This window comes from Belonocnema kinseyi, chromosome 2 (genome assembly GCF_010883055.1).
Source record: "Belonocnema kinseyi isolate 2016_QV_RU_SX_M_011 chromosome 2, B_treatae_v1, whole genome shotgun sequence".
Lineage (NCBI taxonomy): Eukaryota > Metazoa > Arthropoda > Insecta > Hymenoptera > Cynipidae > Belonocnema > Belonocnema kinseyi.
Window position 1 is genome coordinate 104,207,674 of NC_046658.1, and position 18,185 is coordinate 104,225,858.

Here is an 18,185-nt window from a genome sequence, read left to right on the forward strand (position 1 = left end):
CGACCCATTGTAGGGGCCTATTTCGAGACTTTCCGCGTTTTTAGTGAGAGAAGATCCGGTTCGAGATCCCTCGAGTAGACTATTCCTAAGTTTGAAAAAGCTTTGAGCCGTTTAGTTTCCAAACAATATTTGATCCCTATATTGACGCTTCCAATTAATAAACAAACTTTTTCTTAAATTGTTAATATAGTTTATGACAAAACCCAATAAAACTATATTAATAAATTAGAAGCCGTGCATAAATTATGTTAGAACTTAATGAACATAAGTATTCAGTTTACTAATTTTTTAAAAAGTTTTGCCAATCAAAAAGTGTACAGTGGAAAATTAACTTTATTTTATAAGAAAAATTTTCATTTTTTCAAACTTAATATTTTTAAAGTATTAAAAACGAACATCCAGTTTGAATTAAATTATTATTATTTATTCTATAAATGAGAAAAAATCTTATTTATTTGTTGTTGGCTTTGCAGTCTTTCTCCTATCCTCCTCTTTTTCCCCTTTATCGGGTTACACTTAAATGCGAACTGAATAAATTAATAGAACACAATAAAAAAATCCAATTATTTTTGGGTGAATGTTCATTATTTTTAGTTTAAAAGTCAACTATTAAATTTTTGCTTAAGAATTGATTTTTTTCTTCATGTAACTGTCTGAATAAAAATGATTATGATTCATGTAAAAATGAATTTTTTGTTGAAATTTAAACTGTTATATAGAAAAATCGCATTTTCGGCTCGCAAATTCAAATATTCGGTTGAAAGTTGTACTACTTTTGTCAAAATTCATTTTTTAGTTAAAGAATTATCATTTTAGTTAAAAATTCGTTTCTTTTTGGTTGAAAATTAATTTTTTTAATTGAAAATTTAAATATTCCATTTTTGGATAAAAATGTATCTTCAATGAACATTCAACTATGTTGTTGAAAATTGATGTATTTTGTTGCAAAATTCGTATTTTTTGGTAGAAAATGAATGCTCATGGTTAAAAATTAAAGTATTTTGTTGAAGATTCGTATTTTTAGCTAAAGTTAACTATTTTTGACTGAGGTTGAAAATTTAAATCTCTCGTTGAACTACTCTGTTTATATTTTTTTTAAATTCATCTTTTAACTCCAAAGTCAACTATTTGGTTGAAAATTATTATTTTTTTGTTAAAAATTAATATTTTCGGGTTGAAAATCACACTGTTTTGTACCAAATTTATTTTTTAGCTCAAAAAATCGTTTAAAACAATTTTTAATTAGTGTTTTTAATTGAAAATTTAACTATGACACTTTTGGTTAGAAAAAATGATTCTTTTTACTTTAGAAATGCAACTATATGGTTAAAATTGGTTTATTTACTTCAGCTTATACGTTTCTTTTAGTATTCAATTTTTTTGTAGAAAGCTCGTCTTCTAGCTTGAAAATTCCACATTTTTGATGTCATTTTGTGCTTTATTGACTGAAAAGTTTTTCTTTGTTGAAAATTAGGGTCCCTAAAAAGGGGAGAGTGGGTTGTGCGTGGATCAAAGTTTCAGAAAAAAACTTTACATAATTTGTGCATGAAACTGCATGAATAATGAATATCAATGACAATTTCTATTAAAATTTTCCTTTCATTCGCAGAAAATTACCCAAGGCAAGTGATTTGAAAAAATCTATAAACGCATTTCACGCATGCATGAGCTTTTGTCGAATATTCCACGATTTGAATTTATGTTTTATTCATGAATAAATTTAGATCCCCATAGCTCGTCGACATTTTCATCCTTACCATTCGTCGTTCACGCCGTATTTGATGAAATTAGCACCGGTTTACTGCCACTAAGCTTAAAGGAAAGGAATGCGTAGATACATTAGAGGAAAATAAATTTGTAACGCAACTTCGAAGACATTTCCAAAGTCATTTGAAATACTACTTTATACTAATATTGCACTAATTACTTGCCTATTATGTAACTGCAATTGTTTCTAGGAATACATTTTGCGAACAAACAGAAGATAATAAATATGTGGCAGTGCCTATTAGGCAAGTCTAACGTAAAATTCAGTTGTGACGGTGAGTTTGAGTGACAGTATGTACCTCTGACAGCTGTCAAAAACTTTCCAATTAATTTATGAGTGACGCGTGCTCCTCCTTATAAGCTTCACCCTATATATAGACCAAGGGAGCGTGCTTTGCGTACGTGTAGTAAACCTGCATTTTAGGGGCGCTCTTGGCATTTTTAATACTCTTCGGTCTCGAGCATAAAAAATTGGAGACTAAATATCACATCATGTTTTATCACCTGACAAGTGTTACTGTTCTGAAATATTGCTCCTAAGCAAATTCATGCTAATATAATATATTATAGAATATTTTTTCAGATCATTGAGTAACAATAGAAGTTTCAGAATTGAATGTATTACAAAATAAAATATTCAAAATTTGATTTGAGAAATTTGCAATTGAAATATTGAAAAGTTATCATCAAATTTAAAAGAGCGATCAATGAGAGATTAAATTTAAAAAATGAAAGTTTTAAATTCATGCCCTATAAAAAAGGCATTGAAAATCAGGGTGTTTAGCCAAAGAGTCATATAAAATTGCTCAATTAGTCAATTGCTATTTTTCGTGGTCAATTAAATGCTGTTCAAAATATTTCAAACGATTTTTAAATATTTTAAGAGGTTTCTACACATTTTAATAGATTTATCATTTTAATGAGAGAATTATGGAAAATAATTATAATTATGTATTGAAACATCGTAGTATTTTTGGTCGTAAGAATTAAAATTCTAATTTGGAACCGAGTATTTCGTATTTTATAATTCTGAATTTGAACAGGGATTGTTCTGAAATTCCTTTCTTTTGTGTCAGATTAAAAACTATTTTTCAAAATTCCTATTCCATATGTCAAAAATTCTCTGTTACAAATCAAAATATTAATTTTTCAAGAAAATTCCTTGCAGAAATTGCCTGTCCCAAAGACCAAATTATAATTCTTTATGAAATCCTCTGTTGGTGATTTAAAATTTTCAAAGGTTTTCCTACCAGTGTAAAAAAATATGAAAATAGACAACTTTGAAAGGGAATTGAAAAAGAAACACCTTTTATTTTCAAGATTTTCATCGAGTTGGAAGGGAAGAAATTTGTTTTTCTAGTTTTTGTAAACTGGATGAGGCACTACCTTTGCTTTAAATACTTTTATTTAATTGGAAGACAGGACATTTTGGTTATTAATTGTTTTATTGAATTGGAAGAGGCCACTTTTTGCTTTCGATATTGATATTTCCAAATTCACTGTTATCTTCGAAAGATATTTGAAATACCTGTTCACCGTCTACCTACATTAGAACTAGACGCCATAGTTTCACATCAGCGAACTCATACCGCGCGAAAAAGCACTAGAACTCTTGAGAAAGACTATTCCTGGCGCCTGGCGTCGGCCAGATGGCTTGTGACGTCACCTGTAATATATTTAAACGAACATTTTGCAAATCAATGAAAAATTTGAATTCGAAAAATTCACCTATTATTTAAAAACTTCATAGAAACAAAAAGTTGGAAACTGTATATATGGTAATACTTGAACAAATCACACTACAAATTCTTTCCAAATGTAGGTTCTTCAGAATTCGTTGCACATTAGGGCAAAAAACATTTATTCTCGAGTCAAGACCAGACCCACGAATAGTTTGTGCTGCGTAAACTTAAAAAAAAGTGAGAAGGGAGTAAAGAGTCCACCGGTGAAGTCACGTGTACTGCAGATGACGTTAAACCAGAAAAGGACAGGAAAGGAACTGAGCACAAGTACAATAAACTCGATCAATTTCTGCCAACAATTATATCAATGCTACTTTTGTCTAATGTACAACTTCAAGTACAGGATGTTTTAAGTAGACACAAAAGAACAGTCTTGCAAGAAATAAAATGGCACGAGGCTGAAAATCAGTTCTCCAAGAAGGGGAACAAAGTGTTTCTGTTTCTGTACAGTTGTACGATTTCTGCACAGATGTTTGTGAATGACTTTAAACAAGGTCTGGTTGAGGTTTTTTTTACATAAATTTAAACATTGTGACATTAAGAATCACCACAGTTTCATCAAAAAAGTGTAAGCCTTCGAACGCATTAAAAATTTAACAAACACGATTTTTTTTATTTGAAGCAATCATAATTAAATTGTAAATTAAAGCAACCAAAAGTGATCTATCTTCTGACTTTATCTCACAAAAAACAGACTTCAAGGCCCAAAATGCTTTTAAAACTTCCTGTTCAGTGAACATTGAACACTCTGACAACTTTTAGTAATAAATAAAATTTCAGGATGCTCTTCGAGGTCATATGTATTGAACTTTTCATTCGAGTTAAAAGAACTTCAAAATGTAAATTTGAAAGAAAAAAAATATAAATGATGCAGAAAATATGCTTAAATATATAAAGGTACTGAAGATTATGTAATAAGTTCTACAAAAAAGTAATGTGCTGTCCCCAATTTTACTGAAAATCTGCTAACTGTAAGTTTAGCAGACTGATTTTTTTCCGTGAATGAATCACAAAAAATGCAACTCTTTTTATATCGAATTCCTATCCCGAAATAATGTACGCTACAAAAAAAACGAAAAATTTAAAAATAGAATTCAAGCGATTGTTAGAAGCTCTGAAAAAATAAATAGAACTTCTATCAATGGGTGCAGAACCAAAAGGCTTTGGAGTAAAAAATCTTACGTCTGAGAATCTTGTGCGTGTTAATAATACAACTGGCTTAATTTAATTGATCCATTTTAGATCATCGCATTATTTAAGCTTTATGCCTACATTTCTGAAAATATTGAATTAAAGGAAGCTCTAATTACTTCCAGATTTATTTATAATTATATAAATCAGTGTATTTTACACCTATCACAGAATATCATGTCTTCGAGTTGATGAAATCTTTTAATCTCACGTTTGATGACTTTCTGTTGGATCAAAACTACTCCACGGTGACTCATTGCCACGAATCTTCATATAGACTTTCCATAAAATTATTATTTCCATTTTTTAGTGACTCTCAAATTAGGAGTTCCTTTTTGATCAGTAGTAATCTGTTAATCACTCGACCAAAAAGAGTGCAACAGATGTCAGCGGAGAGCAACTTCAGGATTAGATTTCAGATTTAAGACAAGGATCTTTTTGACTTAAAAATTAAACTGTTTTTGGTGTAATTTCAATCCTATTTGTTTAAGAAATCAACTATTTTGTTGACATTTCGTCTCTTGCTTAAGTTAAACTATTTAGTTGGTAATACAACTGCTTGGTTAAAAATTAATTTTTGTTCTTGGAAGTTCGTCTTCTTGGGTTGAAAATTCATCTCCTTTGATACAAAATCTTATTTTTCGGAAAATTCATTATATATTTCGACTCGAAATCGCTCAGGAAATTAAAGCGATTCACACTGAATTTAATACAATGTGTAAACGTTACTTTTTTTAAAAGAATTTATTACCCTATTTTCCCACTGCTTTTGTAAAAAAATCACCCTATTTCCTCTGTTTGGAGTCGTCAACGAAGGGCGACGGAGGGGTCAAAAATAGCCCAAAATTGGTAACGTAGTCATAGTTTAAGGACAGCTTCTTAGAACCTTTGGCCTAGGTGTTTTCTCCCTTGAAAATTATCTGAGAAGTTCTGTGTCTCAGTATGAATAGAGTCTTAAAACACTGGATCGGAATACTCGGGGGGATCCACGATGGCACCTAGCATATCTATATTTAGCGAAGTGCATTCTAGGGAGGATGACAGAAACGAAGACGGGAAATCGAGGGAGCGGATGGCAGATTTGGAAGAAAGGTGGGGAGAAAAGGGAAGGCAAAAAGGGACAGTGTCGCGATTCAGCTTTGGACGTTTTCCAAATGCCAAGTAGCAAATCCGTGAATTCTCGGCTCATGAATGAGCTGACCAACCAATGAGAAAGACCTTACTCCTCTACATCCGCGACGCTGAATTACCCCGGTCGACTGATTAGATTAATGAAGCTGTGATTAATACTATTAGTCTAATCTTGGAAACGATGCTATTCTCGTACTGTGAATAGAACGTCTCTCAATGTTGGCTTCAATTTTAAACGTTAGATAATGTCGTTAAAAGTTTATTTCGATAAATAAATTGTGGCCACTTTATATAGAACATTTTGTATAAATTGAGTTTGGAAATTGCTTCATGTAGAAGACTGGTACCACACACACACACACACACACACACTGGTACCACTGTTTCCTAGGGTTGTAAATTTCCATGAAACTTTGGTCAAATCAAAACTTTTATAAAACTTCGGAAATGTTTAAAAGTTTCTGAAATTACAAATATTAAGGCGGTAAAATTAAAAATATTTTTAAAATGCTATAAAGCATAAAATTGAAATATTTATTTCTGCATATAAATATAAATAAAAAAAGTGTACAGTGGAAATTGACTTTTTTTTTAATTCAACTGCTTTGTAGAAAATTTGTCTTTACTTATACGTTTCATTGACACACATCCTTACTGGTACCACTAGTATAGCAGCGTAAAAAGGTATTTTTTGGCTAAGAGCCCATCTATAAATCATGGTTTTATCGGATGTACACCTATTATGCGCGTTAAAAAGTGTTCGCATCGCGTGCCAAGTGATAAATTTCTACGAGATTCTTTTCCTTAAGCGTCGAGTATTTATAAAGATTATTTTTTTAGAATCTATCATTTGTTCTTTCACAGTTGTCTTATGCAATCTGTAACCCACGCGAAAGTACTCAACGAATTGATTTACGTTCGTGCTTGATGCAACACTTTCAATTAAAAGAGAAGCTTCAACAAAATCACCCAAGGTTTGACACATCCACTGAAACGTCTGGTCGAAAGATAAAGAAGATTATCATAGTATCCTATGATGTGAAAAATTAGCCTAAAAATAAGAGAGATGAAGATTCAGAAAGTGAAACTAAGTCAGGTCATTGAGCTCTTCTTGATTGTAGATCACAACAAAATTTCGAGGTGATTGTAAATTTATAACGCGCGATTAAATTAAAATACATTGTTTAGATCGAAAAGATTACTTACTTTGTTATTTGCAATTGCCAGTTGGAATTCGTGACAAGCAACGGAATGTCTCTTCGTGACAACATAAAATGTTAAACTGCATTTGAATGCCGCGAAAGATGCAAATTGAAAAGAACGGCGTAAAACGCTTTGAGAATAACAAAAGCCTTTCACTAGTTTGTTTTTAAGGACGCTCAGTACTGACTACTGTGTGGCGTCTCTTTTGAATTCGCATGAGATACTATGTCATTATGTCAAGCGATACCACTCACGACGATTTATCTGAGTCGCATACATTTTAAACGACACAAAATCTGCTTTAAACACCATATTTTTAAAAGTTTTCACGTAGAGCGCAGAACTAAAAATATGAAATTAATAATAGTGTTTTAAAAAATTATTTCGAAAGCCACTTTTCTATCTTCTGGTTTGTTTACAAAATAATACATAGCAGGTTAATCAGTTTCTAAGGGAAAATATATTTAGATATAGTTGACACAACTCACGATGCGTTTGTGGAAAGTTTGAATCAGAATTATACAATTACAATATGTGTATACTGGTAGTATAGTGAAATCATAGTATAATGTTTAGCGATTAGACTTTAGAGAGTTCTTTCAGGTTATTAATTCAATCCTGGAATAATATTTATTGTAGACACAATGCTCTAATTTATTATTTCTTTGTTACAGACATGCGAAATGAAGAAATTACAGTAACCGCGGGCGAGAAACTGAATATAAAATGCTCACCTTATCCCGAAGCGGAAGCTTCTTGGTATAAGGACAACGAAATCCTGAAGGCGAAATTACCTAGAATTCGGGTGATAAAGCAGTCGTTAAAATTCAAGTATGTAGAAGTGGAAGATTCTGGGATGTATGGTTGTCGATTGGAATTCGATAGAAGTTTAGAATGGCGAAATGTTTCAATTCGAGTGGAAACACTTCAGAATGATGGTTACCAGGAAGAAAATGAAAACTTGGGAGCTGTTATGGCAGCTCTTAGGCCTGAGGAGGAAACGAATGAACTCGATTTGGGATCCAGAAGTAAGATTAAAAACTATTATCGTAGTTAGAATTTTGCATTTAATACTTTTTTCTGAAAGAACAGGAAGTAAAGCGAAATTTGGTTTTCAGGTATGCCAGAAGCGCGGTCACTTTACTTAGAGACGGAATTCGAAAATACGAAGGACGAAAACGAGAGGGATGAAAATGAAGACTTTGGGGAACATAACCAGACAGTACCGGAAAGTGAACCAGTGTTCAATAAGGTTGAGGAAATTCACGGTTTGGTCATAAAATCTGCAGGAAGCACACTTAAACTGAAATGTCCAGCTGGTGGAAATCCACGACCAAACATCACATGGACCAAGAATAACGAAGAACTATCAAGAAACAGATGGAGCTTAAAGTTCGAACATCTCGCTTTGGAAGACACTGGGAATTATACCTGCCGTGTTTGTAACCACCTTAGGTGCATCAGTCATACCTTCAAAGTTGACGTTGTTGGTAAGTTAGAAAATTGTACAATCTTAATTATTATTCAGCGGTGGTCTCTAAAGAGTCTAAAGTTCCATATTTCCAATATTTACTCCCTATCGCCATTATTTTCACTTTTTCAGTCAATATCATACATTTTTTAAATGCTCAATAAAATTTAAGCATCCAAACTTTACCCCTTTTAATACATTCTGAAAATGTATGTAATTTTATCAATATACAAAATTTTAAAAATGTTTTTTTAATAAAAATTTGTATTAAATAATATACTCGTTTTAAAATAATGAGAATATTTATTACTCAATACAATATAATGCATATAATCAGTATTTGTATTGATATAGTAAATGAAAATATAACTATGAACGGGTTTTCTATTTTCCATTTTCCTAGATATTCATCTACTGTAGGCTACAAGTCGACTGAAATGCTGAAAATGTCTGAATTTTTTTTTGAATCTGCTGTGTCCAGTTATTAAAAAATATACAATTTGTATGCGCAAAAGTTTTTTTCACGTTTTGTTATTGATTTTTCTTTGAGAAAAGATATTCACATTTTATAATAGAGATAATTCTGTTTTCAAATGTTCCAGAAGGTTATTTAGAATCAGATTTGGATAATGAGAAGCCGGACAATGAAAGAGACGGCAACAATAGTCCAGGGGAGCACAATAAAACTTTGCCAGAGACCCCACCGATGTTCAATAAAACTGACGATATGCATGGAACGGAAGTGAAACCGGCCGGAAGTATGTTGCGCCTTAAGTGTCCAGCTGTAGGCAATCCTGGACCAAACATCACTTGGTACAAGAATAACGAGGAGCCTAAGAGGACTCTGGGAACTGTCATAAGGAATAAGTGGACTCTGAGGCTCGAAGATCTTGTTATTCAAGATGGAGGAAATTATACCTGCGTTGTCTGCAACTACCTTGGGTGCATCAATCACACCTTCAAAGTCGAAGTTATTGGTAAGTTTACCTTCTATGATTGCTTCTCAAACAATTTTTTTTATTCAATAAGAAATACTGGACATAAGACACCCAATTAGTTTATTTTGAATCAAGAGCGACTGAAAATTGATAATGGCAGTTATTAAATTTTGCATGATATGAAAATAGAACGGTTTCCGCATAAGCCATACATCAACGAGGACTTCCCGAAGAACGTGACAGCCGTTTTGTACAGCAATGTTACCTTCAAATGTCCAATAGTATCGGATACTGAACCTTTTATGCAGTGGGTACGAGTTGCGGATTATCCTGGAGATCTGGAAGACACACCAAAAGGAGAATTACTCCAGGTATATCCACTATTGCAGGCTTCGAACTTCCACACTTCTGTATTTTTTTATTCATATATTACACATTTCAAAGCAAATTATACTAAAGTTTCCTTTCACCTCTTCTTATCTTCTTTTACCTACAAGTGACACTTCCAACTGGCGTGCGCGAAACAAATGAGTTTTCAAAACTTTGCTTGACTTTATTAGACTATAGAATAGGCCACGAATTAAAAAGATATTCTTAAAGCGTTTATTACAAGCTTCAAGACAATTCTCGAAATAATGAAAAGCTTCCGCGAATTATTTCATGACTCTGGAAATATCTTTTCACTACTCCGAGATTCATGGAATGATTCGCGGAGCTTTTTTATTATTGGGAGGATTGTTTTGAAATCTTTAACAAAGGTTTATAAGATTTTTTTTTAATTTTACGGTCTTAAACAGTCTGAGACAGTGGAGCACAGTTTCGAAAATTTGTTTACTTTGTTCTTCTTATTGGCGTACACTTCTTTCTTCAAAAAGATACTTTTTCATTTACATGGAACAGTTCGAAGTCTGCTATTGGATTCGGTGGAGGTTCCTGAAATTATGCTTATCTTTTAATTTTAAATATTCGCTTCTATCAGGGCTAACGGACACTTTTCCTGGTGAACGGATTTCCTGTTTCCTAACATATTCTAGATTATAAATCTATTATACTTTATTCACAGGTGATGGTGGTGATGGATATAAATATTTATCTATTTCATTTACAACTTTTAACAATTTCAGAATTCTCGTCGCTAGGTGCTGCAGAATCTGGATACTTTTACAAATCTTTATTGTGTCTAAATAATACTTGTATCTCACATTATATGATAAGCATATTACTTTCATTCTCAAAAACTAAAAACCGCTTTTTCCACCAATTTTCAATTGTTAAATATCTTGGTGAAGGTTTTAATCTTCTAATTGTAGCAGAATCCAACTACCCATACTGTTTGTAAGCTTTCCGTTTCCAATTGTAACTTTCTACAGAGCCTAAAATATTTTACATTTCGGACTACACACCTTTTGAATATCGCCCCCCCCCCTATTCCTCGCTCCCACACCTCCATCATGAGGAAACCAAAATACCTTCCTTTCCAACTGTATCAATATTCTTATGTTCTATAGACTAAATGAATATTTTAAATGTACGTAATAAAGTTCATGTTTATTAATTTAAAGTATAAGCTTACAGTTCAATGACAATTAACAATTTAGTATTTGAACTAATAAAAGAACTTTGTTTTTAATACACTTTATATTCGGGCAACATTGAAAGGCCTCAACTATAATAGTTATCGAATACAAAATAATCATACTGGATACATTTTTTTTCATGTCTGGCACAGTGGCCGGCAAGATATATTCTTTTTCAAAGTAGATGAAATGACACGTTTTTTCCCGGTTTGGTAACAAATTTTTTTGAATACGTAATGAGTAATATTTAACTCCCAAAACGAATGACATGTTTTTGAGAAATGGTTATAACTATGATGAATCTTTTCAAATTTCTTTTCGAATATATCCGTTCAAAATTGTATTTGGTTTGGTTTTCCCACAATAAAACTTCATTGAAAAATCGAGAAGTACATTTTGTTTAATTTTCTTTGTAAAAGAACCTATTTTGTTACACTCTACGCTTGAATCCGTATGGGAGATTATTCAGTGGGATTATTTCGTATTTGATCTATTTGTCACGGATTTAAAAACGAGTCACTTTTTCTAATGATAATAGAAACTGTGATCACTATTTAGAGGATCGAAAATTTTGCTTTTTGATGTCGGACTACACAATTTATTTAAATCCGGGCTGCACAACATTTTAGGCCCTGTTTATGTTTATTCCTAATTGATTCTGATACAAGCTTCTATTTTTCTATAGAGCTCTCCAAATTATGTGACGTCAAATGCATGGGAATAAACTTGATTTTTTATATATTTCCGTGAACAAAAATTTCTTTAAACAATTCTTGAACAGTAGAAACTAATTTCTAAATACATTTATAGTCAGTAACTGTTTATTCGAAGATGGTCTTTACAAACTAAGGTTTAATCCTATTAATTTGACGTCTGTGTGTACTCCATTCTCTCAGTCATATTGGAGTCTGCTATTTTACTGAGAGAAGTCTATTGTGTCTAATTTAACTAAATTGTAAAACAAGTCTATAAATTGGTGGTTGGGTCTCTTTTCCTATAGAAACTGTGAAGCATCGACCAATCATGACAAGGGCTCCGGAAAATACAACGGTCCTAATTGGAGGCAATGCTACCATGGACTGTCAGGTTCTTTCGAACGCGCATCGTCACATTGAGTGGTATCGCGGATACCACACTAATATTAGCAACATCGAAACCAACCAAAGCTTAAGCGTTGAGGTTAAGGTGGGCTTCTTGCAGTTCTATCTGTATTTGCATCCACGTGTTGTATCTCTATTTCTGCATTTATCTCTAATTATTATATTATAGCACTCCTTCGCATGGTCGACAGCTTTTCCTCGAATTATCATTGTATCCAAAAGAAACTTTATTTTTAATATTTTAACTAAATGTTATTCTATCTATGGTATTGTTATATGTTGGTGGATACTTATGATAATATCTGCTTTTACCTATTACATGATAATACTTTTCTGCATAATTTTTAGCTATCTTGACTCTACACATCCTCGCATGTACTCTCCTTTTTTATATTTTGCCACAAAAGTCTCTCAAAACCAAGGTGCACTGTATGAGCAGTAAAAATAAGTCTGGATTTTTCTGAGAGACAGTTTTAGAATTTGTTAATTTGTGATGCTCATTAAATATTTTAGATTTATTGACTAACCGAAACCTTTTTCTCCAGTCTGTGGCGGAAAATCCTGAAGTACTAACGCTAATCAACGTGACTCAGAAAGACGAGGGTTGGTACACTTGCATTGCACAAAACACGCTTGGTGAGGCATTCAGTAGTGCCTATCTCCGAGTTGTTGAAAGTGAGTATAAACATATTTCGCTTGATTAATTTTTTAATCATATTCTATATCGAAACCAATAATAAAAATTTATTCATTTGAATCATCAGCCCTGGAACCTAAAGTTCCTCTAACTGCAAGATCTCAATCATTGCTGGTGAACATCCTAGCTGCTGTGCTCATAGTCTTCTTCGCATTTGGCGGAATAGTTGTTGGCTACATATACCACAGATTAAAGCGAGAAAAAATGAAAAAATTGCTGGCTATTGAAACAGCAAGAGCTGCTGTGGTGACCCAGTGGACCAAGAAGGTTATTGTGGAGAAGCAGAATCTTGTGAATGCCCAGAATGTTCAGGAACCACTTCTGATGCCTGTGGTAAAAATTGAGAAGCAAAAATCAACTGTGACTACCGAGGACAGCAATGGTGGTAGCATTTCCGAATATGAACTGCCTTTGGACAGTGCCTGGGAGTTGTCAAGAGAGCATTTGGCTCTGGGATGTACACTTGGAGAGGGTGCTTTCGGGAAAGTCGTCAGAGCTCAAACTAATACAGGAAAACCCGGAATACCTAGTATTGTGGCTGTTAAGATGCTGAAAGGTAACTAGATAACGATGTTTTAGTTTACAATACATTTTATTATGCTTCTCAAACTCTCTACCAATACTAAAATAAATTTCTATTTTTCAGAGGGTCACACGGACTCGGAAATGATGGACCTGGTTTCGGAGATGGAGATGATGAAGATGATCGGCAAACACGTAAACATAATAAATCTGTTAGGAGCTTGTACTCAAGGCGGACCACTCTATGTAGTTGTTGAATTCGCGCCTCATGGAAATCTTCGGGACTTCCTTCGAGAACATAGGCCTTGTTCCGGATACGAAACGGCAATCGGCCAAGATGAGAAGGAGAAGAAGACTCTTACTCAAAAGGATTTGGTGTCTTTTGCTTATCAAGTGGCAAGAGGAATGGAGTATCTGGCGAGTAGAAGGTGCATCCACAGGGATCTGGCAGCCCGAAACGTTCTCGTCAGCGAAGAGTACGTTTTGAAGATCGCTGACTTCGGTCTGGCTAGAGACATTCACTGTCACGACTACTACAGAAAGACAACTGATGGCAGGTTGCCAGTCAAGTGGATGGCACCAGAGGCTCTCTTTCATCGCATCTATACCACTCAGTCCGACGTGTGAGTATACAAATTACTTATTCAGAATTAGAACAAAGGTTGTACAACATATACACGTAATCCTTTTATAGTGTTGAGTTCTAAACAATTCTTTTGACAGTATTTAGTTAGACTAACAGGATAGCCACAGGTCAGGGAAGACCTGGGAATTAGGAAAGACAGGGGTTTAAAAAAAAACGATTTGCAAAAGTCGGGCAACTCCTGTAAGAAGCAGTTTAGCCAGATTAAATAAATTAATGTACATGTTTTGTTGTAGATGGTCGTACGGAATTCTGTTGTGGGAAATCATGACACTAGGTGGCACACCATACCCATCCGTACCGTCGGTTGAAAAATTGTTCCAGTTGTTAAGGACAGGACATCGAATGGAGAAACCACCCTGTTGCTCGATCGAAATGTAAGTTGCAATTAATTACGAAATAAAAGTCCTTAAAAGGTCTGAAAGGAAGTTAAGAGTTTTAATTTTATTTCAGATATATGCTCATGAGAGACTGTTGGAGCTACCAACCGAACGAAAGACCAATGTTTGGAGAACTGGTCGAAGATCTCGATAGGGTATTGACGATAACCACAAACGAGGTAATTATATTAATTTTTCGCTCTTTTAGAGTTGGATACACAGGGTTGCTACAGTTCAGGGAATTTTTAAAAGTCAGGAAATGCTAAACGACTCAGGGAATGTCAGGGAAAATCAACAGAGTAAGGGAATTTTCGATAAACTGAAGTTGAAGTCAATGTTATCATTTTGTAAAAAAAGCATCTTTTTTTGTTACAAATCAGCTGTTTCGTGGAAAATTAATCTGTTGCATTTGAGGATGCAACTATTTCGATGAAAATTGGTACTTTTTAGCTGAATTTAACTGTTTTTGTTATAAAAATGAAACTGCCGTAAATGCAAAAATCAATTGTCCGTCTTTAATTAAAAATGCATCTTCTTCATTTGAAAATTCGTCTGTTGGTGTAGAATATTAATCTTCTCGGTGACTAATTCATTTTTTTGGTTGAAAATTCATTTCTTTGGTTGAAAATTTAACTATCAGGTTCAAAATTCCTTAATTTCAAATATTTGGTTGAAAAATCATGTATTCTGTTAAAAACTAATCTGTTTTGGTAGAAACTTAATCTTTTGGTTTAAAATATATCTTTTTGGTTCAAAATTAATTTCTGTAATTGAGAATTATTTTTTTATATTGAAAATTCATTTTTTTAACAGAAAACTTAACTATTTCGTTAAAAATGTATATTATCTGATTAAAAATTATTTCTATTCTGAAAAAATGAATTGTTATTTTAAGTGCAAAATTAATATATTTTAGAAGAAAATTCAACTATTTTAGTGGAAATCCATCTTTTTTGGTAGAAAAGTAATATAATTAGTTCAAACTTCATCTGTTTGGTTACAGTGTATTTCTTTTATTGAAATTTAAACTATTATGTTTAATATTAGTTTTTGTTTTTGTGGCTAAAAATTTATTTTTCTAATTGAAAATGTAATTATTCCATTGTGCTTAGAAAATTATCTTTTTATAAATGTAAATTCATTTATTTTGTTCACAAACTTATTTTTTTTTTTTGCTTAAAAATGATTATTTTTGTAGAAAATTCATATTTTGGGTTGAAAATTCAACTTTTTTGTGTATGTATGCATATTTTCGAATTGAAAACAAAACTCTTTTGCAAAAAATTCGTATTTTTGCTACGAAATTCAACATTTGGAATGAGAATTTTCTTCTTTTTTAAGTAAAATTTTGTTGTTGAAAATTCAACCCTTGTTAAAAATTTATGTTTCTAGTTTAAAAATTATATTTTTTTGGTTGAGGATTTATCTAATTTGTTAAAAATGCTTAGTTTTTGGCTTAATTCAACTGTTTTTAATTGAAAATTAAAATATTTTTTGGTAGAAATATCAACAGTCTGTTCTGGTTAATGATTCAAATAATTTGTTTAACATTTGTATTTTTTAGTTTATTTGGACTATTTTGGTTTAAAATAAAGATATGTGTGTTGGTAGAGTCAAATTTTAAACTTTTCGTTAAGAATTCATTATATTGGATCGAAGGTTCATCACTTTGGTTGCAATTCCAACTATTTTAGTTAGAAACTCAACTATTTGGATTCGGTATGAGTGTTGCCACAGAAATGTTTAACATACATTGAGAAACAAACATTTTTTGCATGAGCATTATCCTAGGACTAGGTGTAATGTTGTTTTTATACCTAATTGAAAAACAGTAATGGAAAATGTAAAATTGGTCAGGATAAAGTCAGGGAATTTTGAAACTAGGATTTTGTAGCAATCCTAATACAAAAATGTCCTTTTTTAATTGCTGGTTTTAACTTACTTTTTTTATTTAAGGAATACTTGGATCTGGGTCTTCCACAACTCGACACACCCCCATCAAGCCAAGAATCCAGCGAAGCTGAAGACGAGGACGAAGATGGTCAAGAAACATTTCCCTACTTGTTATGAGACTCGAGGAAGTTGACTTGTGAAAATATTCTCACAAAAATTACGTCCAATCGAAAAAGCGATGAAATATAAGAACGAACATGGAAGATAGACGAATGGAGGAAAGTATGTTAGGTGGTGTTGATTAATAATCGACTGATGTGACGAACACGCCAAATAATACAAATCAGTATTGACCAGAATTGTATAGAATTGTATAGAACTTAAAGACTTACGCAAGTAAAAAAATACTTGAAGAAGGTGACTGGTAAATCTTTTTAGGGATTTAAAAAAAGTAATGACCTTTTGTAGGTTCTTTACTCAACATTGTGCCATGAAGAAGTGCCTTGATCTTTCATAAGAAGGCAATACTGGTAAGCAATGAAATTGCAGAGTTTTATCGGATGTTTTTGTACAAATATAAACCACCCGAAGTGTAAAACTGAAGGGAATATTTTTCTATTAGACTTGATTAAAAAGCAAATAAATTGGGATTGCGTCAATTAATCGCAGTCGCCATTTTCGAAGATGGCGAAATACTGCGTTTGTAACTAGTCAATTCATACTCAAGTTTTTGTACATTGATAGATTATAAATTTTAGAAGTATTTGTGACGGTTCTACGTAAGTAGAGATAGGTTGTTTATTGTTAATTTTGTGCATTATTTACGTTATTGGAAAAACGAAGCGGGTGCTGTAATTAGAGAGTCGTTAATTAGGAATAGACACTTGACTATATATTTGTAAATAGCCCGTCCAACGAATGGAAATATCTTGCTTCGAGACAGCAAACTTCGCCAAAAAGTTACGTAATTGTAAACGAACTGACAAACAGCGTCTGGGTAACAGTGTACCACCTAACTCTGTATCTATGCATCCAGGGCCACGTTCGCACAGAAATCTCTCTTAACTAATATTATTTATTTCCTAAAATTAAATAATTTGGAGTAAATTTGTTAGATTTGAAGTTGTATTTTTAACAGTTATTTTTGTACAAAGAGAATTAGTAAAAGAAGCGTTCACTGTTAAACAGACTGTCAAATCAGCACATCTTGATATAATGTTAAGAATTCTATATAAATTGTATAAATAGAAAGTTAAGTAAAATACTTAGTGTTAGATAATTTATTCTGTGTAAATTAACGATTGAAAATTTGTAATATGAATCTTTTTTTACATAACTTAAGATTACTGTTGCTAAGGCTGTAATTCGTTCCATTTAAAGTCGTAAATGAAAAGAAACCTGCGTTTGTATGAACAATAAGAAGCTTAAGTGCTTGACGAAATTAGCAGAAGTAAGGCTAGGCCCTAAGAAAATGTAAATAATGATAATATTTTGTGTATTATTTAAATTCAAACCAAGGGCAATCAAAACTCAGAAATTAGCCTGTAAAACAGCATTTATCTACAATACGTAAAAAAGAACTTCATGTCCGTGTAAAGTTATTGTATTGTGAGTTCAAACTCTAAATAAATCAAATTTGTACTCATTAAATTGAAATGTAATTTCCTCTCCTTCTATAAATTTATTAGAATAAATTTGGTAGAAATTGTTGGTGTAAGTTGTTGGCTTTAGGGTCAGGTGAATTGAAACTAATTAAGTTGTTTCAAACGTTTAAGCACACAATGGAAGCATTATTTTTGGATTAATATCGTATTTGTGAACTAATAAAAATTAAAAATGTATTAGTTTTAAATTTAAATTTTATTTAATTTTATTTAGAACTATTGATAAATCTTGCATTAATCTTAAAAAATTATTTTATTTTCACGAA

The 18,185-nt window shown here is 32.3% G+C and overlaps 1 protein-coding gene across 4 annotated transcripts in view; it reads left to right on the top strand.

The window, feature by feature from the left end:
• LOC117167149 (fibroblast growth factor receptor 3-like) overlaps window positions 1-17,905 on the top strand; it is a 57,577-nt gene extending 39,672 nt beyond the window's left edge. For 2 of the 4 annotated variants that reach the window (XM_033351862.1, XM_033351864.1), the window contains exons 3-12: window positions 7,709-8,062; window positions 8,153-8,524; window positions 9,108-9,482; window positions 12,021-12,205; window positions 12,666-12,795; window positions 12,885-13,373; window positions 13,464-13,962; window positions 14,219-14,359; window positions 14,436-14,541; window positions 16,319-17,905. In XM_033351862.1, the coding sequence (XP_033207753.1) occupies window positions 7,709-8,062; window positions 8,153-8,524; window positions 9,108-9,482; window positions 12,021-12,205; window positions 12,666-12,795; window positions 12,885-13,373; window positions 13,464-13,962; window positions 14,219-14,359; window positions 14,436-14,541; window positions 16,319-16,432 (2,765 nt within the window). In that variant the 3' untranslated portion in view covers window positions 16,433-17,905. Of the gene's footprint in view, window positions 1-7,708; window positions 8,063-8,152; window positions 8,525-9,107; window positions 9,483-9,632; window positions 9,815-12,020; window positions 12,206-12,665; window positions 12,796-12,884; window positions 13,374-13,463; window positions 13,963-14,218; window positions 14,360-14,435; window positions 14,542-16,318 lie in introns of all 4 variants that reach the window. The other 2 variants (XM_033351865.1, XM_033351866.1) reach the window with 2 other exon arrangements.
• The last annotated feature ends 280 nt before the right edge of the window (window positions 17,906-18,185 follow it).